The sequence below is a fragment of the Juglans regia genome, chromosome 3 (assembly GCF_001411555.2).
Source record: "Juglans regia cultivar Chandler chromosome 3, Walnut 2.0, whole genome shotgun sequence".
NCBI lineage: Eukaryota > Viridiplantae > Streptophyta > Magnoliopsida > Fagales > Juglandaceae > Juglans > Juglans regia.
In genome coordinates, this window is record NC_049903.1 from 11,186,112 (window position 1) to 11,213,901 (window position 27,790).

At 36.1% G+C, this 27,790-nt stretch overlaps 1 protein-coding gene and 1 pseudogene across 2 annotated transcripts; one reads left to right on the top strand and one right to left on the bottom strand.

Annotated features, from left to right (window-relative positions):
• Positions 1-12,727: 12,727 nt before the first annotated feature.
• Positions 12,728-27,210, top strand: LOC109011080 (protein PLASTID TRANSCRIPTIONALLY ACTIVE 12, chloroplastic). Of its 2 annotated transcripts, XM_035688326.1 has the most exons (12): positions 12,728-12,970; positions 13,063-13,086; positions 13,603-13,670; positions 13,819-13,889; positions 16,539-17,201; positions 18,079-18,191; positions 22,208-22,467; positions 23,449-23,570; positions 24,289-24,357; positions 25,359-25,412; positions 26,087-26,191; positions 26,890-27,210. In XM_035688326.1, exons 3-12 carry the CDS (start codon positions 13,637-13,639, stop codon positions 26,983-26,985), a joined length of 1,587 nt encoding a protein of 528 aa, XP_035544219.1. In that variant the 5' UTR covers positions 12,728-12,970; positions 13,063-13,086; positions 13,603-13,636; the 3' UTR covers positions 26,986-27,210. The 2 variants fall into 2 exon arrangements, with proteins under 2 accessions (XP_035544219.1, XP_018847683.1); XM_018992138.2 differs by lacking the exon at positions 13,063-13,086.
• Positions 26,204-26,590, bottom strand: LOC118347935 (annotated as a pseudogene).
• Positions 27,211-27,790: the final 580 nt, after the last annotated feature.

Genomic DNA, 27,790 nt, shown 5'->3' on the forward strand with positions numbered 1-27,790 from the left:
TCTCCTCGCAAGTAAATGTGCGTGATGCCTCAGCCTGTGTAGATGCCTCACCAGCCGATACTCTAGGATCTCTCGACTGTGCATCTCTCTGATTATCAACCCAATCAGGAACAGGTTCATGAAAACGAAATCTCAAGTGTCCCGTGCTCTGTGACATGATGGTGCTGTTGATCGGTCTCATTGGCTCCCGTGCATGCTTGGCAACTTCTAGCACGACCCCAGAATGTAGCAAAAATCGAGTGATCAGGATCCCGAACGACAGTATATCTGTCATAATGTACCGAGCCTCTGATAGGATCCTCTCAAATATATATTCCACGAGGTCGATCGGAATGCCACGAGCGACCCGTTTCATAAATTTCGCTCGATTCATGCCAACCTCGGTCTTGTGCTGCTAATGGTCAATATTATTAGTGATTATCATATTCATGATCTTGAATAAATAATATAAATTTGTCTGTCTAACGTATTTTGTCACATCGTACATTGGAGCATCTGGACCAACAATTAGGTCTCTGACCTCATGATTAGCGTGTGTTCGACCTCATCTATGGAAACTGGACCCTCGTCCTGAGTGGTCTCTGCATCACCTAAAGGATCAGACTCTCTAGGCAGTAGGTTCGGATAGACATCGATCATCCTAGAAATACTGAGATATGCAGCGAGTCCGTCCGCTGAAAATATAATAGGAGCTCCTCGGACACAGATCATGTATGCCCCTCCATCGTCTGGGCTGGCACCACCGAGCTGTTTATAGAACTCAACAACGATGTTAACATAGGAAATGAGCTCCATTATTTCTTTTCGCTGATCTAGGATTGGTGCCCAGCCACGATCGTTAGATACTGATGGAAGTGAATGACTCTCCTATATAAGAGTCACAAAATCAGACAATTTTACATATCGCTCAAGTAAAACAGTCCGCTCTCAAACTATTTGGATAGAAGGTTCGCCTGATCTGCCACGTTTACGGCCCTTATAAGATATTATTATGAACTTGAAATTTAAAAAATAAAATATATATTAAATATTTGTGATAAAATCTAATATGAGAAAAGATTTACAAAATTATATACTAATAGTAATTTAATAAATTAATTGATAGAATAATTTAATAAAACGATTAAAATAATTTAATAATCTAATATAAAATAATTAGTTCGAACGGAATTTGTAGTGGTCGAACAGTCATTATAACGTTTGAACGGATAAAAATGTGAAAAACATCTTGTTTGGTTCAAACCGTTTGAACGTAAAAAAAAGTGTTCGATTGGACAGGTTAAACCCGTTCGAACAGAAAACAGATCGAGCTCGCCCATGACTGAATCAACTCAGTGGCCATGAAAATACTTAAAAATACATCGATTCATTGGGTTTCTTCGATAAAACACAAACTACTCTTTATTTTTAAATCTCCTACGGTGGATTTGTGGTATTCTACGGTACTATTGATGGACAAATATAACTTTTATAGAGAAAACCAATAAAACGATAAAACTCTAAAAATAAATGGTAAAATAACTTATAAAGAGCATACATTTACTTTAGGTGGAAGAGTGGTCGAGGTGGGTGGTGATTACGGTAGCAGACTGTAGCGATTAATGATCGTTCAAACGTTTTCTCTCGTTTTCAAACGGTTTGGGGTGGTGGTGTTGAAATGGTTTTGCCCGCAATATCTTATATGTGCATACCCATTCGAACGGTATATTTAACCATTGGAACGATTGTAAGATACGGTTCAAACAATAGTATTTACCTATCGAACGGTATTTATTTCAAATTTAGTAAAAATGTATATTATAGTATATTATAATTAATATATGTTTTAAATGAAATTTATAATACTATAATTTAATATAATATATATACTATTATAGTATATTGTATATACTGTAATATATATAATATAATAGTATATTATACATATATATACTATGATAATATAATACTTTAAATGAAAACATAATAACTTATATATATTTTATTATAGTATAATAGTAATATATTATAATACTTTACTATCAAGTTATTATATATGATAATATATATTTATATGATAGTATATAGTACTATATATATGAGTTTATACTTAATTAATATATATGATATTATAAATTTCTCTATACTTTACTATGTGATCTTAGTATATTTGAGTGTATATATATGTGAGTATATACTACTAATACATATCATCTTATATTTTCCTTTATAGTTTAGCATAGTATAATATTTTTGATACTTTATAGTATAATATTATTTAATATGTATAATGATGAAAATAAATATATTTAAACATTAAGGTGATACGTTCGAACTGTATCCATAAACCGTTCGAAGGTTATATTTGCGTTTGAACCTATAAAAAAACCATTCGAATGGTTTATTGTAGTGGCGGTAAAATATCCCGCCAATTAATGACTCGTGGAATACCGTTCGAATGTATTTTCACATTTCAAACGGTTTATTACAGTAGTAGAAAAATATCCTGCCAATTAATGACTTGTGGATTACCGTTCGAATGTACTTTATCACCGTTCAAACGGTTTATTGTAGTGATATAAAAAGATCCCTCCAATTAATGACTCGTGAATTATCGTTCGAATGCATTTTTCACTGTTCGAACGCATCACCGAAAATTTTTAGATATTAAAATACTAAGGATACTTAAAATTTAATACACTAAGGATACTTAAAATAGACTTAATATTAAAAAACATAATAATTATGATACTTACAATACACTTAATATTTAGGATATTAAGGATACTTAAAATACACTTAATATTTAAGATCTTAAAATACATAATAATTAAAATACATAATTAGGATTTGGGATTCTTGTATCATCTTGTATTTTTGTATCTTATATTGTTGTTGTGTTTTAATATCGTATATTTTACTTTGTATTGAAATAAATTTTAAACTTGTTTTGAGAGTTATCAATCATGTTGAACAGTTGATTGATAACTTTTGAATTGTCCAAAACATCTGTTTGTCAAAGGTATTGACCAAAGTTATATCGATTGGATCTTACATAGAGAACAATGTCTCTTGTAGAAAGAGTCAGACACCAATTATGATCTGATAAAATTATATGATGCATCACATACTAATAGTAATGGAGAGTGGACTCATCCCGATGCTCGTGAGAATTATGTAAGCATTATAATTTGTTTTAATTAAACATATTTAAATTATTGTGTCAATATTAATTTTATATTTTGTGTGTATGATAAAATAGCTGCCCTTTGTGCTGTAGTTGCATCAAATCATAATTAACCAACAAGTGATGTTGAGATTTTTATACAAGTTTTGGGTCAACGTTCAGGATATTTGAGGGGTTTGGGTCGTTGTGTAAAACCTTCAGTCTTTTCATCAACATCAAGTATTATTGTCATTATGTTATAGAATGCGAATTCTAGGATCAAAAAATTGATTGCAAAACAATATGAGTTAAAGGCTCAATTGATGAAATAAGCAGACATGAAGATGAGCATAAAACAACAAGAAAATCAACAAAGAGAGATGCAACTCCAAATGCAAAATAAACAAAGAGATATGCAATTCCAAATACAGATGCTTATGTAGCAATTCAGGCATCCAAACAATTGATTTTTGTGTTTTGCATATTGAACAATTATATGTTGATAACATTATTAGTATTATTAGTATTTTATTTATTTAGTTCTCACTTATTATATTAGTTATTTATATTGAACAATTTATAATGTATTTTTGAAATATAAATATCTATTTGGTTTTAAATTAGTATTCTCCATGAAAATACTAACCGTTCGAACGATCATCAAACGTTCGAACATATATACATTGGACACAACTGTTCGAACCTCACAAAATAGAGGTTGAATGCTAACAAAAGTTGCGCCATGTTCGAACATGTTCGAATAGACAATTCACTATTTCTGTCCCAAATGCGTTCGAACGGCTTAATTTACGCTCGATCATCAGTTTGTTTGTTCGAACGTTTCTTCATGTGTATTTGGTCGAATGGACTGGTATCAATTGACTGGCTATGAAGTACTCGTTCGAATAGACATATTGTTCGAACGTTTTTTTGGTCGTTTGAACAACTTTCTGTGACGAATTTCAATCGTCCTAGAAAAAAATTTCCGTTCGACCATGATCGAACGATCCAACTAAATTTTGTTCCAAAATATATTTTTTAAGACAAATTTGTGATTTTCGTCCCAAAATACATTTTGAAAAGACCTTGGGATGCTTTTTTTCGTCCCACAAAAATCCAATCTTTTGGGATGAAACTTTTCATCCAAAAAAATCTTATTTGTTGTAGTGTTGCTTGCTTTTATGCCAATTTTGTCAATAAACAAATTTCATTAAATTAAAAATAGAGTTATATGCCCCACCCCAAAACAAATTCTCCATTACAATGCTTGTCATTAATAGAAGAAAAATAGCAATAGATCAATGATCCTTGTTCATTGACAAAGCTAAGGAGGGCTTACCTTAAGCAGTTTGTTACTGTCCAATAAATTTACTGAAAGGTCATGGTCAAATGCTACAATTGGTGCACGACAAGTAACTATTTTAACATGTTTGTTGTGCTATTTTTACTTCGAAAAAAGCTACTCGGATCGAAAAATCTAACCGAAAATGTTGATTGACTGAGATGGAAAAGTCACTTGGCTTTTTATGAAAAAAAAAACCCTTAATTGGTAGACTCTCTCCAAATGAAAATCAAAGATCCGTACTCGGTATCCGAGCCTCTCTCTCCCCTCCCTCGTATGAATCTGAAAAATCGAGCGGCAGTCGCTGGTAGAGTCTGGATTCCCTTCTAGCATTTTACACTTCTCTATTTTACATTTTCGGGGTAGCAGACTGTGTTGTTACTCTTCTCGATCTCTCTAATTTTTACTTCTCTATTCATGTTTCTTGCTTGATTAGTCTGAAATGACATGGGTGAATATGAAAGTGTGTTCTTGTGAATCTTTAATTGTGTTATTGTGAATCTTCACGTGTGTTTTGAGAAGATGGACAGTTAAATGAGGGAAAATTTTCTTTCAGATTTTAGTTTACGAGTTTTGTTTTCCATCTTTTGCTCTTCCTTTTTTTTTTTCTTTTTATAGTCATGTGTCATGCCAGGGAGCATGCCAAAATCATTCGGTCAATTTTTTCGATCTTTTTTTCGGTACATGTAGCATTATCCTTTTATTTCTTACAAACTTATAGATAAGTTCCTTATTTTAATGAACAAAATCATTATCATATCTAAAATAAACGTACTATTAATTTTTCTAAATATATATATATATATATATATGGGGGAAAAAATAAGGCAAATGCAATGGGTCATAAGATATATGTTGTTAAACAAGTTGGTGCACCGAAAACAAAATGAAATATATATAGTACTTATATATATATATGTCATAATTTCTATGTATAAAGTAATGTCTATGTACGTTTTGTTGATTAGAAGCAATGATACTTGAATGCATTGATCAACAACGCATCACACTAATGCTTCTAATCATGAAAACAGGTGCTCCTTAATATCTCAAAACTCCCTAATCATGCACATTTGATCTCTGTATTTTTTGTTTTTAGTTTAAACTAAAAAAGAAAACCGTTTTCTTTTTCTTTTTTAAACCAACAACCAAAGACATGTTTTAACCGTAGTTTGAAAAAAGAAAGAAAGAGAGACAATGAGAGACGTCCATCGCCTTTGAATTATAAATAAAGGGTAAATTCTTCATTGGTTTTTGGAATTTATCCAATTTCGAAAAGGGCTCTCAGTAAATATTCTTCAAAAAAGAAAAGAAAAAGTCCTTATAGTATAATTATAAACTGAATTTTAAAATTGTAATTAATGACATTGTAATTACTTGCCACACCAAACTTAATCTAAAATTATAATGTTGTAGTCAATGTCTGCATGTATTTGATGAATGATCATTTAGATTCTACCTTTTAAAATTATACTCAATTCTAGACTTGTGCAAAATGGCTCTGGATTCGATCCGACCGAAAGACCCGATTGGGTCCCGTCTGAACAAAATTGGGTTGATCGAGTTAAGCAACAAGTCGGGTTTAACAACTTTCAAAGTCGATCGAAACCGATCACCCGACCATAACGTTTTTCTTTCTCCTCAAACCCTAGCCGTCGTTCTTCCTCTCCACTTGTTGTCACTATTTTTCATCTTCATTTGTCTTCACTTGTTGCTTTGTTTGATCTGTTGAAGATTTGTATCCTCGTTGTTCTTCATCTTCATTTGTATCTGTTGCTTCGTCCTCATCTCTGTTCGAGTCTGGGACTCTCTCTCTGAATTCTCATTCTCAATTTCAATCCTTTAGTTATGGTGGTATATCGGGACCTTACCTAATTTGTGAAGTGGCCCAAGACTGTTTAGATCTAGAGGAAGAAGAGAATCCTCAAACAAAGGCTCAAGGTCCCACCAGCTCTCAACCAGTTTACCAAACATTCGACAAGAACCTGGCAACAAACCTATTTAAGATGCTTCTCAAGTATAGGCCTGAGGACAAGGCTGCAAAGAAGAAGCGTCTCTTGAAAAGAGCTTAGGTAGAGGCCAAAGGAAAACCAATAGAAGCAAAAGAAGCCTATTGTGGTGAAATATGGTCTCAAGTTGACTAGCTGAGGGCCTTTAAATCTTGGTTGACTAGCTGAGGGCCTTTAATATAGGAAGCCATGAAAGGAGCTAGCCCTTTAAATCTTGTTTTTTTTTTTAAAAAAAAATCTTATTCTCCTACTTCAAGAGTTCTTGAAAATCCCATTAAAAGTCAAACCACTGTCTACTTTTTCCTCCCGACATCATTATTTCCTCTCCTATAGCACCAAAAGAGTTGTTTTGGAAAGAGAAATTAAATTGAGAGAGAGGAGGAGAGAGTAGTCGGTTATGATTAGTTTAGAGAGAAATTATTTCCTCTTTTTTGCTGTCGTCCGTAAGATTTTTGTTCGTTCAAGTTTATTCTCATGACTACAGAGGTTTTGTTTATTTTAAGAGGTAGCTTATATAAATGAAGGTCCAGAATGCCTTGCGAGTCTTTTTGCCCTCCAATGTGTATGGTTGGAACGAACGAAGAGAATAAGAACGGATTTCGACCAGACTCGAATTTTACAGGTCGAGTCGGGTCTGGTTAGTTTGAACTTCCTTATGGGTTGGGTTGGGCCCAAATCTGAGTTGTGTGGATAAGTGTGTAGGCCTACTCAATTCATATATAGTTACTTAAATATGTAAATTCATTATTGTATCTTTTAAATTTGTAGATGCTACTTTTATCAATTGTAAATTCATCAATTGAGCTTCGGGAAAGCTAGTTTTATACATTACAACCTTTCAATTCCATTACAATTTCTCTTTAATTTTACAATAAAATGAAATTAAAAGTGAAGATATAGTCTAAAATCAAACTTAAATAGTCAAAGTCATGATGCACTCTATAAATGTTGTAATTCATTTTTTTAAAATCAAAGTAACAAAATCATTAATTAATTATAAAATAGTTTTGTGACACTCTAGCCTAAGTTAAGTTTTTAAAGCCTCGTTTGTTTACACAACTTATATCATCTTATCTAATCATTATAATTTTTTCAAATTTTCACACAATAAAACAAACAATTCAATTTTTTCAAATCTCAAAACAAAAATAATATTAAAAAAAATATATTTTAACAATATTTTATTTAACTTTTAACTTTAATTTCAACTCATCTTATCTCATATGCGAAAATAAACGAGATTGATCTAATCTTTTGATGGTTAGCGATTAGGCGCCCAAAGTCAAGAGAAGACCTTAGGCCCAATGATTTTTGGGCCACCAAGAGGAAAACATGTTTGAGAAAGCCCGTTGGGGTTTCTAGAACATGGTGGAGGCTCCACTTGGTGCCAAGCAAGAGAGAAACTTTTGGGTTTCTAAGAGACAATCATTAGCCACATGGGAAATAAGGATTTCGGTTTTGCCAAAGAACACACCACTTGGTAAACATGCAAAGGGTATTAGGGTTTTGAATTCAAGAGAGGCACACACCACCTCCTACACTCTTGCCACATGGCATTCATGCATAAAAATCTTAGGACTTCTAGAGGATGCAATCATGAGAAAGATTGAGGGAGTTTCATATTCCAAAGGGGTACACACCATTTGGCAAGCATGCAAGATGACTCTTGAAGTTTCTAGAAAAATAATGATGAAGGAGAGGAAGAACCATTTTTGGCAAAGGCAAAGGGATGCCAGTTGGCATCCATGCACATGTGTATTAGAGTTTTAAGAAAATCAATAATCAAGGGAAAAAGAAAAGTGGTCGATTTTGGTAAGGGGCACGCCACTTGTCGCCCATTCATGAGGATTTTAGAGGTTTTAGACATTGCAGTCATGAGGGAGACAAAAAGAGGGTTTTAGTTTTCTAAGATGAACACGTCACTTGTCCCTCATGCAAGCTAGTTTTGGGTTCTAGAAGAATATGAAGAGATGCTACTTGTCTTCTATGCAATGAAGCTTTTAAGTTCCAAGAGAGACGATGATTGAAGATGATAGATGGAAGGGGTTTTTGGCCAAAGCAAAAAAGGCCACTTGGCTCCCATGTAGGTAGATTTCTTGAGGCGCTTCATATTCCATCAATGAGTGATGATATGAGAGAGAATAAGTGGGAGCAAGGGAGAGTATAAATAGGGTCATTAATTGTGGCACCCTCGACCCCCACGTGTTATTTTAGTAGAGTTCGTGACACTGGATGATGACCACACGGATCACGCACCTCAACGGCCAGTGCTCAAAGTGTGTACAACATGCAATAAGTGTACAAAATAATATTCGCAGCGGAGAAATAAAAAGGTCTTTCTTAATTAAGTACCAGAATTGTTCAAAAATAGAAAAGTAACTTTACAAGGATTAAACAGTCATCCGACAGATAAATTAAAAACAGGAAATAACATAAGGGAAACAAATCCCATAATGCTGAACGGTAACTCAGCAAGTCAAACCTCCGGCGGAGCTGATCCCTCAGGCTCATACTCGGGCTCTGCATCAGACTCTACGGCACCATAAGATGGAACCGTAGGGTAAAACTCCACAATGAGATTATGACATCTCAGCAATTAATTAACCAAAATAACATCCAAGAAATATATAGAAATAACATGTGTCCCCATACGGACATAATATGCAAAAAAAAAATCTCATTTTCTTTTTCCCAAAATACCATTTTTACAACTCACGACAAAAATCTCATTTTTGGTCCAATCACAGCCATTAATTAATAAGCATGAGCCACAATCTCCCCTATGGACCGTCCGCACGACCTGGCTCTCATCGTCACATCACGGATAACGTCCGTGCATGAGACTTCATAACAAGCGATGCTCAGTTCCGCACCCAGCGCGTACATGGCTAAGCATACTCTAACCTTGCCAGCCAAAGGTCACGGAATCAGTACGAGAGCGTTACCGTCTCGTCCATTCCTGTCGTCGCCTTGCGACAACTCGAGGACGTCACGTCAGTCTATTATGCTCCCGAGTGACCAGAGGAGCTCCATCGAGATAATGTCTCATCTTGGCTTGGGGTCATGATACACACGCACCCACACAATTAATAGCAACAGTCTCAATTTTCAACAGACAACTTGACATCACTGCACAATTTAATAAAACGATAAATATACAATTCATAATTTAATGGAATATCCATTTAAATATTTCTTTTACAAAAAAATATAGAAATACAGGTTCACATGCTACACGCTTATCCCGTCCTCCAATCCGGCCCAAGGCCCAACACCAAATCCAAACATAAACACAATCCAACATTTTAACGGCTCAATGCCTAATTTCTAACAACTCCAATTTATAATTTCAACCCAACGCTTCAACGGCCCAAATCTAACAATTTAATACAATAAACAGTTATAATAGAGACAACAGTTACAAAATACAATTACAACAATTTATTTATAAAATTGAAAAATTACATACCCACGAAGACATGAAAAATTCTGGAAGATCGCGCGAAAGGAGGTGTTGCCAAAAGTGGCGGCACATGGCTGAGTAGTGCCCAAAAGCATGGGTTTTAATACACGGCAACAACCAACAACCCGATTGAATTTTCCCTCAATTTAGAACAAACCAAGCACAACAAAATCTCAAACTCTCGAGTTTAACACCTAAAACTCACAATTTCAGAATCAAAAAGCACTCGGCACAACCACTCGGGTTCACTCCAAAATTCACAGACCAAACACTCAAATTACCAAGAGATGAAAAGCTTAAGAGAGAAATATAATCAGGAACTCGAAACCCCCAAAATTTGAGGAACCCGTGGCCTATTTATAGGTCAAATGTGGCGGTTGAGGTGCTGTGCATGTCGCACAGGTAGAAGAAGTGAAAAACGGCAGCAAGCCGTGCGTGGCGGTGTGGGTCGCGTGGTGAAACTTCGGGTTGATAGCAGATGGTTGCCGAAGGACACATGGGCAACTGATGAAGCTTGAGGTGGAGAATGGTGGTCGCGTGGGGCGACAGCCGGACAACTAGCATTCGGAGCCGCAACCGAGTGACACGGAGCTGCCGTGGGAAGGTGGAGGTGGCTCATGGCAGCTGCTGCGTGGGGCTCGAAGTAAGAAGAAGGGAGAAGAAGGAAGAAGAAGAAGAAGAAGAAAGGAAGAAGAAAGGGAAACTGCTGTGCGGCGCCAAAGGGAAAGAGATGAAGCCTTAGCTTCTCCTTGACCAAAACGGCGACGTTTAACTTAAGGGGAGGGGTTGGATTTTTGAACTGCACGGGCTGGGCTTCGGGTTAGGCCGGGTTAGACAGGCGCACAGGTTGAGCTCAAGCTGGCGCACGGGCTGGGCTCTGCTGCACAAGGTTAAGGCTTTACACACACTTGGGCTGGGCTATCACAACACACACACACACCCACGGCCCACAACCAGTAACACATAAACACAAGCTCAAATAAAACACTACAAAAATAAATAAAATAACACACTTAAAATAAAATAAATTTAACAAAAAATAAAATAACATGGAATTAAAACACAAATAAAATAAGGAAATAAAAACCCAACATTAAACATACCAAAATAAATTATAAAAATAATAATTAAATAAAATAACACATTAATCAATTTAAATAACAAAATAACACCCTAATTTAATAATAATATGGATTTAAAACGCAAGTAAAAATTAGAGATCTCACATTAATGGCCTATACATAAGGGAGAAGGGAGATCAAAGGTAGTGCATTTTCAATTTTCTCTCCTCTCATCTCTTTCTCGCCAACCCTAAGAAGACAAACACCACCCAAACACCAATCTCGTGCATCCAAAGGAATAAATGATTCAGGAGGCCTTAAGTGGAGATTAGCACAATAAGAAAGTTCAACCCTAATCTTCACCGTGTGCACAAGATGAAGGCATTACGATTTGCAGTATCATATTGTATAAGATGTACTCACACCCTGTCAGAGGGTTGGTAATGTGATGCGTTAACTAGGGAGCTCATGGTTCATAGGGGTAGCTGTGAGGTGTCCACACACATTATTACATGAAATAAGATTACATGAGATTAATAAGAAATGACATTTTGTTATATGGCTATACTGTTATTTTGTTACATGGTTACAGTATCAATGTTTTTTAAAAAGAAATCTAAATGGGAGAAAAATGTGTTTTGTCAAAATACACGTTCATTCTCATACGTTCATACTTATGGTTTACCTTATATATGTTTATGTTATTTCTGTGTTTATTTTTTGTTTAACTTGTTGAGATTTATTAAAATTTTATTGTGGTAGTTTTCACTATCATTCTTCTTGGAATGAAATAAGTCGTTACATGGTCAAAAGATAACAACAAGATAGATGAATGGCCCGACATAATCGATGATTGGTATACAATAGGATCCCGCTTTAATATAATTGTCACTCACATAGAGGCTATTTTGCTTTTGCTTAAGGATATCTAGGACCTCCTAGATTGAGAATATGTGTCGTATTGGACCATTGAATGGGAGGAAGCCCTCACCTCGATAATCGTCTTGATTACATAGACCATTATGTGAAGATCATCTTGAAGTGCCTGTCAGAAGTTCATGATCTTATGAGAGCTCATTGGGGGCTCAACTAGTTTAATAAATATTTGTAAGGGGCATGGTTCCAAGACCCATACTTTTGTAGGAATGGTCCAATAACTGCTTTTGGGATTAATAGTGTTTTATTTTGATATCATATTAAATTGCTTAAACTTTTGTTAGTTTTAAATTATTCTGTTGTGATTATTATATACTGTTAGAAATATGTTAAGTGCATTGCATGCTAATTGTCATCAATGAGATATATGTGACTTTGTGTTACATGTCTCGACGTTTCAATCACATTCAAATTTCAAACAGGATTTGGAGGCATTACAAGTTTTAAGAATATTATTATTCAATTTCAAAATTAAGGTGTTAGGATGTGTATAGTGTAAGAGTAATATTATATACAGTTTTAAAGTATGCAATCTTGGTTTATTCATTATAAAAAAGTTGGGGATCATTATTAAAGAAATAAATTTCTTATGTAAGTTTCAAATTTATTATTATTTTTTTAAAAGAAGTAAGCATTCTACTAAAACAAATATAATTTCCGATAGTGTAATTAGCCTAAAGAACTTATCCGTTGAAATCAAATCATAATCCATGAAATTAAAGGATCAAACGGTCAAAATTCCCCATCTGAAATATGAATTCGATAATCATAACAAGAGAGAGAGGCCCTTATCCACCCTCTCTGCAGTCGCACTTCCCAGCAGCTGCACCCCTCCCCTCGGCTCAATAGCCAAAACCCTCTTCCAAGCTAAAACCCTCGAATCCACCCGACACGTTCGAAAAACTCTATCTCAAACCATACTCGCACACTCTCAGCAGCCCAGAAACGCTCACGAATTACACCCTTTTTTCTCCCCCCTTCAATTCCAGCCTCCGAGCAGTCCTGTTAATACGGGTAAGTTCCGCATCTGAACACTCGGTTCAGTTTTCTTGTTCAGTATCACTCCGCTTTACATTTCTCAACTAGTGCCAATTTTGTCTTGACAGTTTGATCCTCCGTTTGTTTCGTCGGTAAGTGTTCTTTGAGAAAATTTAAAGGTTCTTGTTGTGCTGTTTTTCTTAAGAAAAAGAAAATACAAAATGGATGAGAATTAGTGAATTACTGAGGCCTTAGGTTACGATGGATGAAGCTCCTTCTGTCTCGGGTCCCATACAATGAATAATATTATGAGAACGAGATTTTTTTTTTCAATTTTTTTCGTGCATTTAAAAACAATTATCAGTGATCACCGCTGGAAAGAATAAATTAAAGTTTCGGGTGCAGAGAGATTTATTTCCTGCAATTTTTTTTCTACTTATAAAAAAAATCAAAGAGAGATTTATTTCCTTATTATCTGCTTTGGGAAGGGGGGGGACTCCCTTACATGCAATTAGACCAAGCAGATAACAATATTCAAGGTTCCCTGGTCTTTTAACCATTTTACAGTCGTTTTGTGTGTTTATCTGCGTTTACATACGTGTATGCTGTAACATGGGGTTATCTGATCGTGCTAACCGACTTATTGGTCTTTATTGAATACTCTGCAGATACTTATGTCATATACATACTTCTTGAATTGAGATGGCATCTGTTTCAGCAACTTGGTTGTTTCAAGGTTCTTTTAGTTAACCTGATTTTATATGCTAGATAAATTTAATTGAAGTCAAATTTCTTATTATTTAGATACATATTTTTATAAGTTATTATTTAGATACATGAATCACTTACGTATACAGCCTTCTCATTTTCTGGGTGTATGGTAGATAGAGGATTGAGAGTTATAGCTTCTGCTGATGGCTTTGGTGCTGGGAAGCTGCAATCTAATCACTTTCAGGTTTGTTTTTCATCTTAATGCCTGTTCAATTTTTCTTATGGGGATTGCTTAAGAGTTTCTTAGGATTTCATGCTTGCAAGTGAATGCTCTTCTCTTCTTCCGTGATGAAGTTTTAGTAAGTATAAGTTACATTTTTGCTTTTTCTAATAAATTATTTAATTAATTATAAAAAAGGTAAGTATTAGTTACATTTTATTTGGTTCTTGAGAGAATGTAGGCTGAAGAAATGACTAACTCAACTGAGCCGAAAGCAAACATCTGGGTTAGTTGAGTGACCTTTTTGTTTGACTTGCAGAACTGCACATAATGCAAACATCCAACTTGGCTTTTGCCGCAATAGTGAGGATTGTGGAGTGTTTCGACCACTCCTTGGAGATGCTAGTACCTGCATCTATTCATAAAATCTTATGCATTGATTTAATAGAACATATGAAGCTAACTAATTTTTTTTGATAGGTAAGCAAGAAGTTTTATTCATAAGAAAAGAAGGTATAGCCCAAGTACACAAGATGTATACATGAGAAGTACCGAGCTAGAGTTTATAACTGAAAAGAGAAAATCATGGACAAGCCCATTAAAATCAATGGCCCCCGCCATAAGAACAAGTTTTTTAAAAAAGAAAACTTTTAAGCTCATCCATTGTCCTCTCAGGATTCTCGAAGCTGCTATCATTTCTCTCTTGCGAAATGCACCAACACATGCATATAGGGGCCATCTTCCAGATTGCCGCCACTTTAGGATTGCCTTGGAAGGCCTCTCTAGCTTGCTAGAAAATCCACCAGCCTACAAGGCATGACCCGTGATATTCCAATTCCTGCAAAAAAATTATCCCACATGGTCCTGGCTACCTCACAATGTAGCAGGTGATCTACTACTTCTCCATTCTTCTTGTGCATGCAATACCAATCCAACACCATTATACAACATTTCCTCAAATTGTCTATAGTAAGAATCTTGCCTAAGAAGGCTGTCCAAACAAGAAAAAAGATGTTTTGAGAGGAGCTTTTGTCTTCCATATATTCCTCTATGGAAAAGTGTTCATTCTCTGACTAGTTAGAACTTGGTAGAACGATCTGATTGTGAATCTACTTCTCTTGGAGGGGCTCTAGCTGATCTTGTCTATGGTTCCCTCAATCATTCTTACGGAATACAATAAAGCAAAGAACTCGGTGATAACCTCCAACGCCCAATCAACTCAGTGATAACCTCCAACGCCCAATCAACTCAGTGATAACCTCCAACGCCCAATCCTATGCTACCCTGATGAAATCTACATTCCATTGAAGGGAGCCACTAGAAAATACCAAGAGATCAGGTACTGAGGCATCCTTCGCCCATACAAGCTCAAATATGGCAGTGAATGTGTCTTTGAGGTTTTCTTCAACGCACATTTGTCATACCAAAACTTGACTTGAGAATCGTCACCCACTTCAATACGTGCATGTGTTAGAAAAATCTTCATTCCTTTTCTAATGTGTTTCCACAAACCCACCACATATGGTTTATTTCCTCATTCGAGTACTATCCTCTCCAAGCTTCCCCAAACTTGGAATTTATAACTGTCTTCCATAGGGCCCCCCTTTCTTGTTGGTACTGCCATAACCATGCACCCATAAGAGCTTGGTTGAAGTTCATGAAGTTACATATCAAAAATGAAGTTACGGATCCCCAATTCAACTCCCAGATATTGGTGTGCAAACAATTGACCAATTCACCAGATGAAATTTAAACTTGTCCCCCATCCCACTCCACAAGAAATCCGGTTGTAGCTTCTCAATACAGCTGGCAACCTTTGTAAGGAGTGAGAACAAGGACAGGAAATGGGTGGGTAGGTTAGAAAGGGTAATTTTTTATTAGAGTAAGCCTATCCTTTTTAGACAAGTATAGCCTCTTCCAAGTAGCCAATTTACGATCCACCTTTTCAATCAAGACATTTCAAATCCCCTTTGATTTGAAGGAAGCACCCAACGGTAGGCCAATATATTTCATGGGTAGAGAAGATAGCTTACATCCCAAGAGGCTAGCTAGATTCACCACATTAGGGACATCCCCCATAGGTACCAATTCAGACTTTGAAAGGTTCACTTTCAAACCAAAGACAGCTTTCAAATCAAAGAAGTGCCCTCAAAGATTGTATTTGCCCATCAGTTGCTCCACATACGAGGGTATCATTGGCAATAAGCAAATGAGAAATATTAAAATAGTCGTAATCGCCATTCCCCACTGAGAAGCCATAGAGAAAGCCACCTTTCATAAGGCCCGAGATAATCTTGCTGAGAGCTTCCATGACGATAATGAAAAGTGAAAAGTAGTGGAGAGAGTGGATCCCTCTATCTCATACCACGTGAAGGTGAATAAATAAATAAAAAGATCCTGCCACATTAAGTTGGTCCCTATGTGTGCAGATGCACATCTGTCATGCATCCGTGCTTTGTAGTTTTCATTAGAATATTGTTTGACTACTTGATTACTTGGGTAAAGTTATAGGTCTGGTGGGATTATAAAAAATGATAGTTTCCAAACTACAAAATATGCATGTTTTCTTTCGGAGATGCTTCATTCCTTATCACTTACCCTCTATTTATTGTTCATTTGTCTTCCTTGATCATTTTTTTATGGTTCTGACCCATGTTTCTGTGAACCATCTAGTCATCATTTATAGGTTCATTTCCAGCAGGAGTATTGCAAATTAGACTTTGCTTGAATAATTCACAGAGGAGGGCTCTTCTACTGCCTTGTATAAAGTGTGAGAAGGAAGATGAATCATTCAAAGAAGTGTCTGTTGAGCGTCCGCCCTACTATAGTTACTTGGACTCTACATCTGGGCAGCTTGAACCAGCATCTGGTGCTCGTGCAAGTATTCCAGAGCAGGAGTATTGGCCAGAAGGCACAGCTAGTCGAGTGAAGGCTGCCAGGGCTCCTGAGCCAACTGGTAAATCATTAGGATCTCCATCTTATGGAAAAAATCCTGGCAGTAGGAGAAAGAAGTATAAAACATCGGTTACTGCTCCTGAATCTTCTAATGTGAGTCTAGAAATGAGTGATCCACTGGAACCTGAAAGTTCAGTGGACACAACGGAAGAGCCTAAAGATTTATCTTCTGATTATGTTGTTTTTCAAACTGAACCCGAGCAAGAAGAAACTGGATATGAACTAGACAAGAAACTTGGACGCCCTCATCCCTTTATTGATCCAGAAGTGAAAAAGCCCATAGAGAAGCCACTTACTGGTGAAGAAATATGGTGGAACTGGAGAAAGCCAGAGAAGGAGCAATGGTCCAGATGGCAAAGAAGGCGACCTGATTCTGAGACGGTTAGTGCCAACATAAAGGAGAAAAATTGCCTAGCAACTCTAATACTCTATATAAAGGAGAAGAAAAATTCTACTCATCATCCTCACACCACACACCACACATAATTTTTTAATTTTTGTTTTTTTTCTCTTATCAAATGTGTGGTGTATGGATGATGAGTAGAAAAACTCAATTAGTTTAGGAAGAATAAAATAAAAATAAAAATAAAAATAAGTGGTATGTGGGGATGATGAGTAGTAAAGCTTGTTTGAGCTTAACTAAATTACTCCATATTGACATTGATTGCATTTTGATAAAAGGGTGGCGGGGTGGAGAGAGGTTATTCAAACCTTCTAAATGGCATGTGCTTCAAATATACACCTTCTCTTTACAAGCTCATGAAAAAGTGGGGAAGGAAAAAAGGAGAAATTGGGGTGTAATTGTCAAACCCATTGATCACTGGTTATGTGACCAATGGTTGATGCTAAAGTACGTCATGCATAGTCATCTTCACATGCCATCTGTCATCTTTCTCAGTATTTCCAGATGGTGAAGTGTGCCTTAGAGTGTAGTTAATGTGACCAAATGTCAGATGGCACTCAGTATGTTATGCATCACTTGTCAGCTGTGTGTTATTTTTCGCACCTGAGGGATTATAGCTCAAGAGTCAGAAAGGTTCAATGGTGGTCCTCTTGGAACCCTTTTATTAGTTGGTTCTGCATCTTTATACATCAGCTGCACAATGGATTATGTTTGCATAAGCGTTGCACACAATATGCTTGTGGTATGGATTAGGTTAGCTAATGAAATCTACTTGGTCAAAATGTGTATGAAGATGAAGCACATCCTTTAGACATGCTCTGCGGCCTTTTATCTGAATTTTGACTTTTTTTTCAGGTTTTTCTCAAAGCAATGGCTGAGACTGGGCAAGTGAAGCTTTATGGTGAACACCCGACACTAACTGAAACTTCTCTCTACAGGGCTAGACGACATCTGTTCAAGGAAGAAAGGTATGGTCATTATAGAATAGCCCTTGTTGATTTACTACAATCACACACGTCTATATGTAAAAGAGGTAGAGTAGATGTAACCTATATCAAGCGGGGAACTATTTAAGAATGTGCATATCGTCTAGGACAGCCCTTAAATTCAGAAATTAGGGTTTCTACAATCAATATGAGTGGGCTAGAAGGGCTTAATTTTTATAATTTTCTTGTTTCTTTTTCTCCCTCTAGATAAGTGTATTTCTTGTAACTTCCCATGGACTTGGATTGCGCCCTTTGAAGTCTTAATACTTATCACAAACATATACACGTGTGTGAAGAAACTGGGAATTAAAGGTGTTGTCCAGGCTGTGAGCAGTACCTACCACCTGCCAGCCCTTAGCTATTGGCCGCCATCCACGGGTCATCTACAGCTGGCCACTGTCTCTGCCACCAAATGGAAGGCACCCCCCCCCCCCCCCTCCCCCGCTTTCTCCCCTCTCCCCTGGTGGCTTCACCATCTTCAGCAGGGGCATTTTTGGAGGCTTGGATAAGACTTGTTATCATTGACCCAACATTTTTGGCTAACTAAATGGAAACGACGGAGAATCCCACATTCTCAGGTATCTGATTCTGGACATGCAGCATCCAGCATATGGAATTTCGTGGGAAGTCAGGATTTCTTAAACCAAACAATCATATATGGTTTAGCCATAAGATATACTTACGTAGAAGCAATGCCCTAACATGATGTGGAAAACATTAAACTCCTACTAGGAAAGGAAAATACCTTTAATCACAAAGAAAACTTGAACTAAACCTATCAGAAATTAAAATACACTAGACACATGAACAAATGACTAATAACTTGAATACTAAGCATGCTAAATCTGAAAATGACTAGAATACTCCTAGGATTAGAACTGCATGAGATGTAGGGTTTATTTTGGAATCTGTTAGTGATTATCATGTTAGCTTTGCAAATCTTCAATATTGTCTCCTGCCTCTAAATAATAATCAAAGACACCATAAATTTGATTCTTACAAGTTTGCTCATACACTTGTGTGATCTTAGATTACATGAAATATTAGTTGAAACTTTTTTTCCACTTTAAGGATAACTATACTTTAGGGTTCATAGTGGGCAATCAGTACATGCTTGAAAAATATATGAAGCTAAACCATTGATATTAAAATGGACAAGTGGCAAGACAAGGATAAAGAACAGTGAGTACATTTGGAGAAGGTAGAGAAGGTGCTGATTGAAGATAAGAATAAGGCTGAAGAATTTTCGGTCCGGACCGGAAAAACCGACCGGACTGGACCAAAAATTCTTGTGGTCGGTCCGGTCCCGAGGTCTGTGATTTTTGGACCAGATCGGACCGAATCCGACCGAATTAGTATATATATTTTAAAATATTTATATATATAATATTATTTTACATAGTAGTTGTACTTATATAAAAAAAAATTTATATAGTAGTTGTATGTGTTGGAAGGGGGGCAAATCTGTGGACCATCTTCTACTACATTGTGAGTTAGCTCGAGGGTTATGGAATGAAGTTCTTGGTAGAGTAGACTTGGCTTGGGTTATGCCTAAGATAGTTGTGGCGGTTTTGGCTAGCAGGACAAACATGAGAGGTATTCGACAGATTAAAGCCATGTGGAAGATGATTCCTATATGCATCATGTGGTGTTTGTGGCAGGAGAGTAATGAACGAACGTTCGAGGACAAAGAGAGATTGATGGAGGAATTGAAAGTTTTATTTCTTAGAACTCTTTGTACTTGGGCCATTACAGTAGACTTTAATGGCCTAGATTTTTATGATTTCCTTATCTCTATAGCCCCTACTTAGATAGGGCAAACTATAAATGTACCAGGCTTTGCCTATTCTTTTTTTTTTATAAGTAAAACAAGAATTTATTAAATCACCAAGTGTCAAATTACAAAGAAAAATGCCCTAATTATGTAGGAGCATTAGAAACTAAGAAGTCATGAAAGTCCATGCCATTAAAGTCTACAGCAATGGCCCAAGTACAAAGAGTCCTAAAAAATAATAGTTTTAGCTCCTCCAAAGATCTCTCTGTCTTCAAAGTCCTCTCATTGCGCTCCTACCATAAGCACCACATAATACAGATAGAGATCATCTTCCAAACTGCTTTGATCTGTCTCTCCCCTCGAATTGAGATCTAGCAAGCCAATACTTCCAAAACGGTTTCCGGCATAACCCATGCTAAATCCATTCTTTTAAACACCTCGTCCCAAAGAGTCCTGACTATCTCGCAGTGTAAAAGTAAATGATTCACCGACTCACCCCCGCTTTTACACATACAACACCAATCTGCAATGATTATCCTCCTCTTTCTTAGATTATCCGTTGTGAGAATCTTGCCCAAAGAAAGTGCCCACACAAAGAAAGAGGCTTTGGGAGGAGCCTTGTGATGCCAGAGCCTTCTCCAAGGAAACTGTATCTCTGGAACTTGTGTGAGAACCTTATAAAAGGAACGAACAGAGAACACCCATTTCCCTGCAGGACTCCACCAAAACTCATCTTCATGCTGGATATTTGGATGAACAGAGTACAAGAGACTATAAAAATCTACAAAACTCTCCATCTCCCAATCTTGTGCTGCACTGTTGAAATTGATGTTCCAATGACTTTTCCTACCTTAGACTTTCATGACCTCCGCCACTGTGGCATCTTTGGCGCTTGCAATCAAGAAAAGAGAAGGAAACAGATCTTGTAGAACATTGTTACTACACCAAGCATCCTTCCAAAATCTGATCTTGGAACCTGTCCCCAATTGTAATCTAGTATAACAATGAAAGACCTCCCATCCTCTTCTAATATGTTTCCATAGCCCCATTCCAGAAGCTCCTCTAACTTCTCTAGTACGCCACCCCTCCCCTAAATCCCCATATTTGTTCTCGATCACATTCTTCCATAAGGCCTCTGGTTCCTTGGTATATCGCCACAACCATTTACCTATTCTTTGATTAATAGAATTTATTTACTTATTAAAAAAAAAAAAGAGTTAATGATGTAATTTTCATTTAATCTATTATTGTTGACCATATAAAATGTTAAATAATATATGCTATCAATTAATAATATATCATAAATCACATGATAATATACGTAGATACATAATACATTTATACATACTCTACTATTTAGACTTAATTTAAGTAATGAGGTAATTTTTTTTTAAATAACTAAGTTGCAAGCAAGCATGAATAATCTATGTACAGTGAAATTATTTGATATTCATTAACCATATATAAAATGTTAGAATTTTAATTTTTAATATAGGACATTATTAATAATTTTACGTACTAAAGTCTAAGTTAGTAAGTAGTAACTATCAATATCATAAATATAATTATAGTTAAATATTTTTTTAATGAGTTAGCTAAATAATCCACATTAATAATTCACTTAATTTTAATTTTAGTAATTTAAATATTTTTTTAATTAATTTATTTGCACAAAAACAAGATGAAAAAAAATGGGTCAGACCAAACGGACCGATAGCTACCAGTCTGGTCCGGTCCGGTCCCTATGGGTGTTCAGTCATGTCCAGGGTGGGAAAATCCTGAACTGAAGGGGTTCGGTTAGGTCCCAAAAACCCCCTACTAGATAAGGAAAATATATGGCATGTTTTCCCGTTGCTTGGAAGTGTAAATTAAACCTTTTAAAAGACTTTCAACCAAAAACCTGAACATTAAGGGGGAGAACTTTATCACCGAATACTTTTTGCAATAAAATGTTCTATCTTATCGCAAACACAGAAGCCCTGCTTTCTTACTTGATGTTTAAAATCTATGTGCAGAAACTTATTTACGTATCTGTCCATAATTATGATGCTTAATATAACAAATGTTGAAAGTAAGCCGGGTTCGTTTGTGCTTGCCCTGCTTTCTCTCTTTCCCTAATTTACAACTATCGATTGATTTGCCACCTGAAAATAATTTATTACAAACACTTTTGTAGCATTGCAGTTTTGTGAAGGCATTTGCGAAAATATTCTTGATTTTGTAGGCTTCAAGCAGAACAAGAGAGACTGGAAAAAGTAGGTCCAATAGCATATTACTCCGAATGGGTAGAATCATGGAAAAGAGACACTTCACACGAAGCTGTTCAGAAACATTTCGAAGAGACTGATGAAGATGAAAACACCCAACTAATTGAAATGTTTTGCCATCAAACAGATCGAGAGTATCGGATAATGATGGGAACTGATATCCGTATTCGTAGGGATCCTCTAGCAATGCGAATGAAGGAGGAACAAATAAAGCAAAGTATCTATCCATATCTAATAATTTAATGCATTATTTTGTATCTTCAATTTGTAATCATATATTGTTTAGTATTTAGTTTATTGTGATTGATTCGGTATTAGTCTGTCAAAGTGGGATTATTCTGTTTATATATTTTGGACTTTTTTTTTTCCATATTCATAGAGGATGCTGGGTAGGGATTAAGGAACTTCCTGAGGTTGGTGGGATTAAGATGACATCCTTTCTTGTGAGAGATATTACCAGAACCTTGCTCCTGGTTAAATAAATTGCAGCAGATGCTTGCTGCTCTAACAGATCAGCTGACATCATGCTTAGAGTACCTCTCTCATACTCTAAATATGTCAGACTGGGGATGTCAAATATACCCTTTTAAGTGAAATAAAATTAAAGTGAGTTTATTGGGTTATTATTGCAAAATAACAGTGGTCAATCCCATTCAGTTTCTATCATGAATGAGAGGATTTGTGGTATTTGAACTAGGGAGATAATTTGCATTATCACAAACCTGAGGAGAGGCCGTTGTGATTTACCCAGAACAAAGGGAAGAGGGATGAATCCATTCCTCCTCTCTATGTGTAGTCTATGCATCTGGTGCACATTTGTTTCTTTCTCTTCTCATTTTCAATGTTTCTGTTGCCAGGGAAACCCATAGTCATTGTAAGAAACATCCACTTGTATGGTTTCTTCTGGCTGCATTTTGTTTGAAGTTTCTTCTATATTGAGTGTGTAAATGTCCTACAAGTTGCGGTTTCATGCCTTTCCTAATTTAGCATGATTCTTACATAATGACACCACTTATTGTTGATATAATATTATTTCCGTGCCTTTAATCATCCTTCTACAATTCAAAGCTGCCTGACTTGACTCTTAATTATTAGTATTATGTTAAAGCAACAAATGAGAGAATTTGCATTTCATTACCCTTAAACCATATTAGTTTTATTTTGTTCTAGAAATTCAAAACTCTGTTGTCCTTTTCAGTATGGGGTGGGGATCCAGTGTATCCAACGGTGAACTACATTCAAGACCCTGATGAAGAGATTGATTTCAGGGGCCCAGATTTTCATGAACCTACACCCAATATGCTGGCTTATCTGAAGGAGGTAAATACACTTAAATTCAAATCTCCCCCTGCCATTGCTTATTGTATTTATCTGGTATACAATGTATCTGCTCTATTTTTTCCCCTACAAGCAGAACTCTTCCATTGTTACTTAAAGAGTAGAACTAGTACTAATCCTTTCCTCAATAGAGCTTCTGTCGATAGTTTCTAAGTAAATGCTGTGAAAACCACTCAAGTAAAATTGGAGAGTGGTCTCAAAGATGGAAGAAAAGAGATACTCTCCCCGTCACATTTTGTTTGTCCCTTTTTTGGAAAGTCCTGTAAATTGTAATACAAGTCCGCATTCCCAAACTAATACATACAATTGCAGTTTTCCTTAATTACGTGTCGCTTAATACATACAATTGCAGTTTGGCAGTTTTCCTTAATTAGTGTTGGAAAATAATGACGTATTATTTGTTTGTCAAAGCAATAACTTTTGTTCCCTCAAATAGTTAGAATTATGGAGAAAGACCAGAAAAATGGAGAGGGAATAAATGAAAACATGAGTAGCATTTTATGTTTTTGTTTAGATTTGTATTAAGCCTTGACCTGGTTATACTTATGCTGGTTGAGTGTTGGGCTCAAGTATTTATGTATACATTTATTTAGGAGTATATTCATGTATGTACAAAACTTGCTGAAACTTTTATCATACTAAAAAAGAAGGATAAAAACTAAACTTTAAGCTCTGAAGTTCTTTCCTCTGCTTTGATCAGCATGGCAAAATCATATCAAGAGAGGAGCTTGAAAAGATGCTGGCAAACGACAAGACTGAAGAGTTAGAGGTGAACTCCACTTGATGTATCGATTTTCGTTCTGTATTTCAAATTGGATATAGATGATTTGTTCCACCAGACCAAAGTAGAAAATATATGCACTATCTATTGATATTTGATGTTCTTATTATGCTTTGACATCTACTTACCGTTGACGATTTATTTGTTTTGCTCTAAAACACCGTTGGAAACCAATATAAATGTGCCCATTTCTCGTCATCTCTAGTTGTGTTGGAAATTGGCTATGAACAGGTTGATGGCGGAGGATGACTGGCAAATATTATCCTCAAAAGCAGTTTTATGGTATTCACTGAACGAGAGGATGAGAAGTTGAGTTGTAATAATAAAACGTCCAGTGGAAATAAGTTCTCTTAGTAATCCAGTGATCAGTTCACATGAGATTATTACCTATTTATGTTTGATGGTTTTTGAGGGTGCATAAGATCCCATTCTTAAGTTTTTGGCTTGGTGAGACGAGTAAGTAAGAGTGGAGATTTGTATTTAACAAAAAATACAAGCAGAAGAAGATGAATTAGACAATCTATATGCAAGCAACTAATTCATATCACATTTAAAAATATTTTGGTGAAACAAAGCCCTAGAGGAACAGTTTGTTCTTTTTCTTCCTGAATTGAATTTTGGGTATCAAGGAATTTCACTAGTTTATTGGCATATTTTAGGAAACTGATAAAGGCAGGTTCTTTATTTATATGTTATCTGTAGTAACCTTGGTAATATGAAATTTTGTTGTATAATTACAGTGCGGACATGCATCGATCTGATGATTTTTATTCTGAAAAGTGCATCTATCGTACAAAATTGCCTTCTTCTGATAAGTTATTTCTCCAAGAATCACTTGACTTGTGTTGGTTTCTGGCACTTGAAATACTAAACATGCCAATTACTTTAGGTTAACTTTGAAGCAACACCACCAAAGGCAAACCTCTAAATATCTATAGTTTTCGAGCTTTATTCATGGTTTGACTCTTGATGTTTACCAATAAATGCAGGTAACAGATATGGATGATGCTTTGGCACGAGCAGTTGACATTGGTGAAGAGGATGTGAGTTTTATTTGCCTCATCTTTTTTGACCCTTTTTTCTCTTTAGTTTATGATGATTCCCTTGGTTTCTATTGTCCAAATGGCCTTCTGGTTGTTTTTTCAAGTAATTTCATTCCCATCACAAGGGTGTTGGCTTGATGGTAAGAGGCTTCCTCTCATGTGATTTGGTAGATGAAATGTCATGGGTTCGAGTCTCCATGAGCATGATGCCAAGGAGATGAGACATGCCCATTATCTATGCCTACTGTCTCAGAACCTGTGATAACCCAATATGATAAGGATAAGGGTAGGTGATGTATGGGATCCCATATTGCTCGGATGGAGAAGTTTTTGCTCTTTATAATGTTCCAATGGGGCTCCAATTGTATCATTGGCTAGTCCTTTTGGAGTATAGGTCACATGACTTGGGCCTTCCATTGGGGTATTACAAAACCCTTGGTAGATTGGGATTGGGTTATAGGCTTCTAGCTTTGGCAAATCTTAAGGGAGAGCCCACAGGCCTAGCTAGTCTCCTCTTTAGCTGGTCCCCAATGGGTATGGTCATGTCCACATAGAGAGCACCAACTTTTAGTCTCTCATTCCACCCACCCTCGCTGCTCTTTTTGCCCGAAAAGGAAGGGGAGAGAGAGAGAGGGATAGAGTAATTTCATACCCTTTTAACCTATTTGCAACAGGATGAAGGAGAGGATAGTGATGTTGAGGTTGAGGTAGAAGAGGACGAGAAAATCACACGCAATTGGAGCGTCTTGAAAAGTACTCCAGAGCTTCGCAAATCCAAGGTGATTTTGTATTTCATTATATCCCAGTTCGGTTGCATGCTTTCATTATTTATTATTTGATTAGGCGATGAGCATTATTCCACATTATTCCACACATCTCCCTGTACCTCATTTCAGAAGAAGTCATAAATAGCTAAAGGCTTGTTGCCGATCCCTGGCTACAATCTCATGGACATCATAAATAGTACCTACCACTCCTACTTTTTCCACTTCGCATATGGGCTTTATATTCTCTACGGCGTCAACCATAAGTTTGATTATATCGCGTTCAGTTTGAGCTGGGCGATGAAAAGTTTGATAAACAATAGTACAAACTCTTGTTCTTTTACCTTCTTTCATGCGAAAGTTGACCAACTTCTTGATCATTTGTTTTTGCTCACCATCCAAGGCCCCCTACATAGCTTAGAATTTTTGAGCAATTGGAAGCCGCTTTCGATGCCAAGGCCGAAAAATGTGTATTACGCAATCGTTACTGAGACTTGCATAAACATGGTTAAATGTTCTGTTAATCCCTGATTTACATCACTCTGTACAATAATACGGGGTTATCGTCCTTCGAACTATTAGCATCCACTAGATAGCAAGCAACGGATTCTATTAAAGAAAGGAGTTAGAAATTGAAAGTTTGAAGCACTAGTAGAAGTTACTTTGCATCTCATGTTGCTTCTTGTTTATTGCTCCTACCCTTGAACTTGCAGGGAAAGCCGAAGGACAATTCCATGTCTCTGGACGAAGCCATTGGTGACTCTGAAAACCTGACTGATTTTCTACTAGACTTCGAAGAAGATGACTGATCTTATCTTTGCTTTTGAATATTTTACGATAAGTTTCACTAATCTCCGAGAAATAGTGACTAGGCATATATATGGTGAAATGTAGCTGTAGAATTATGATTCATTAGCCGATTGTTTCTCTTTTTTTTTTTTTTTCACTTCCATATATAAATTCTGAAAAAATGCAATGTTTTGTTGATCGCTTAGGTGGCATAAAATTTCTAAATGCCATCTCAGCATGTACTATGTCACATCGGCCAAAGGATTTTCACGTCCAAATTACTTGTTAAAACATGTCAAGGAGATTACAAGGTTTGTCAATACAAACTCGTTTCAGAATTATCAGGTTTCGGTATGTAACCTTACCCAAAAAAAAAAACTATTACATAAAAACATTACAAAGCCTAGGAAAACTTATTTAATACTTAAAATTTTTTGCTAGTTTTTAATTATCAGACTAATTATTTTATTAGACAAGCCAAACATATTCCATTTCTACTAGGTAAAATAACTTAGAAAGTAGTAGTTTTGTTCAAAGATGATATGTGAACTGACTCATGTGGGCTGGGTTCTTCCGACTAGATTCTAGACCTTGAATGTTAAACGTGACCTTAAATAAAGCCCATGTGCTAGAAGCCTAATATACTTTTCAATGGTTCGGTCTTTTATTCTATCACATTATATACCCAAGTTTAATGCTTTAAGAAAGCAAGATCTGATTCCAGATATCTGATCTGACACAATGACAAGAACAATTTACAAACTACACTAACTGATATTTCTTAATATACCCTCTTATATTTTTTAATATATATCAATGTCGACC

Coding starts and splice junctions, on each gene's coding strand:
- LOC109011080 (XM_035688326.1), top strand. CDS start 13,637: ATGGCATCTGTTTCAGCAACTTGGTTGTTTCAAG. Junction 13,890..16,538: donor TGCAATCTAATCACTTTCAG/GTTTGTTTTTCA, acceptor TGAACCATCTAG/TCATCATTTATAGGTTCATT. Junction 23,571..24,288: donor TGCTGGCTTATCTGAAGGAG/GTAAATACACTT, acceptor TGCTTTGATCAG/CATGGCAAAATCATATCAAG.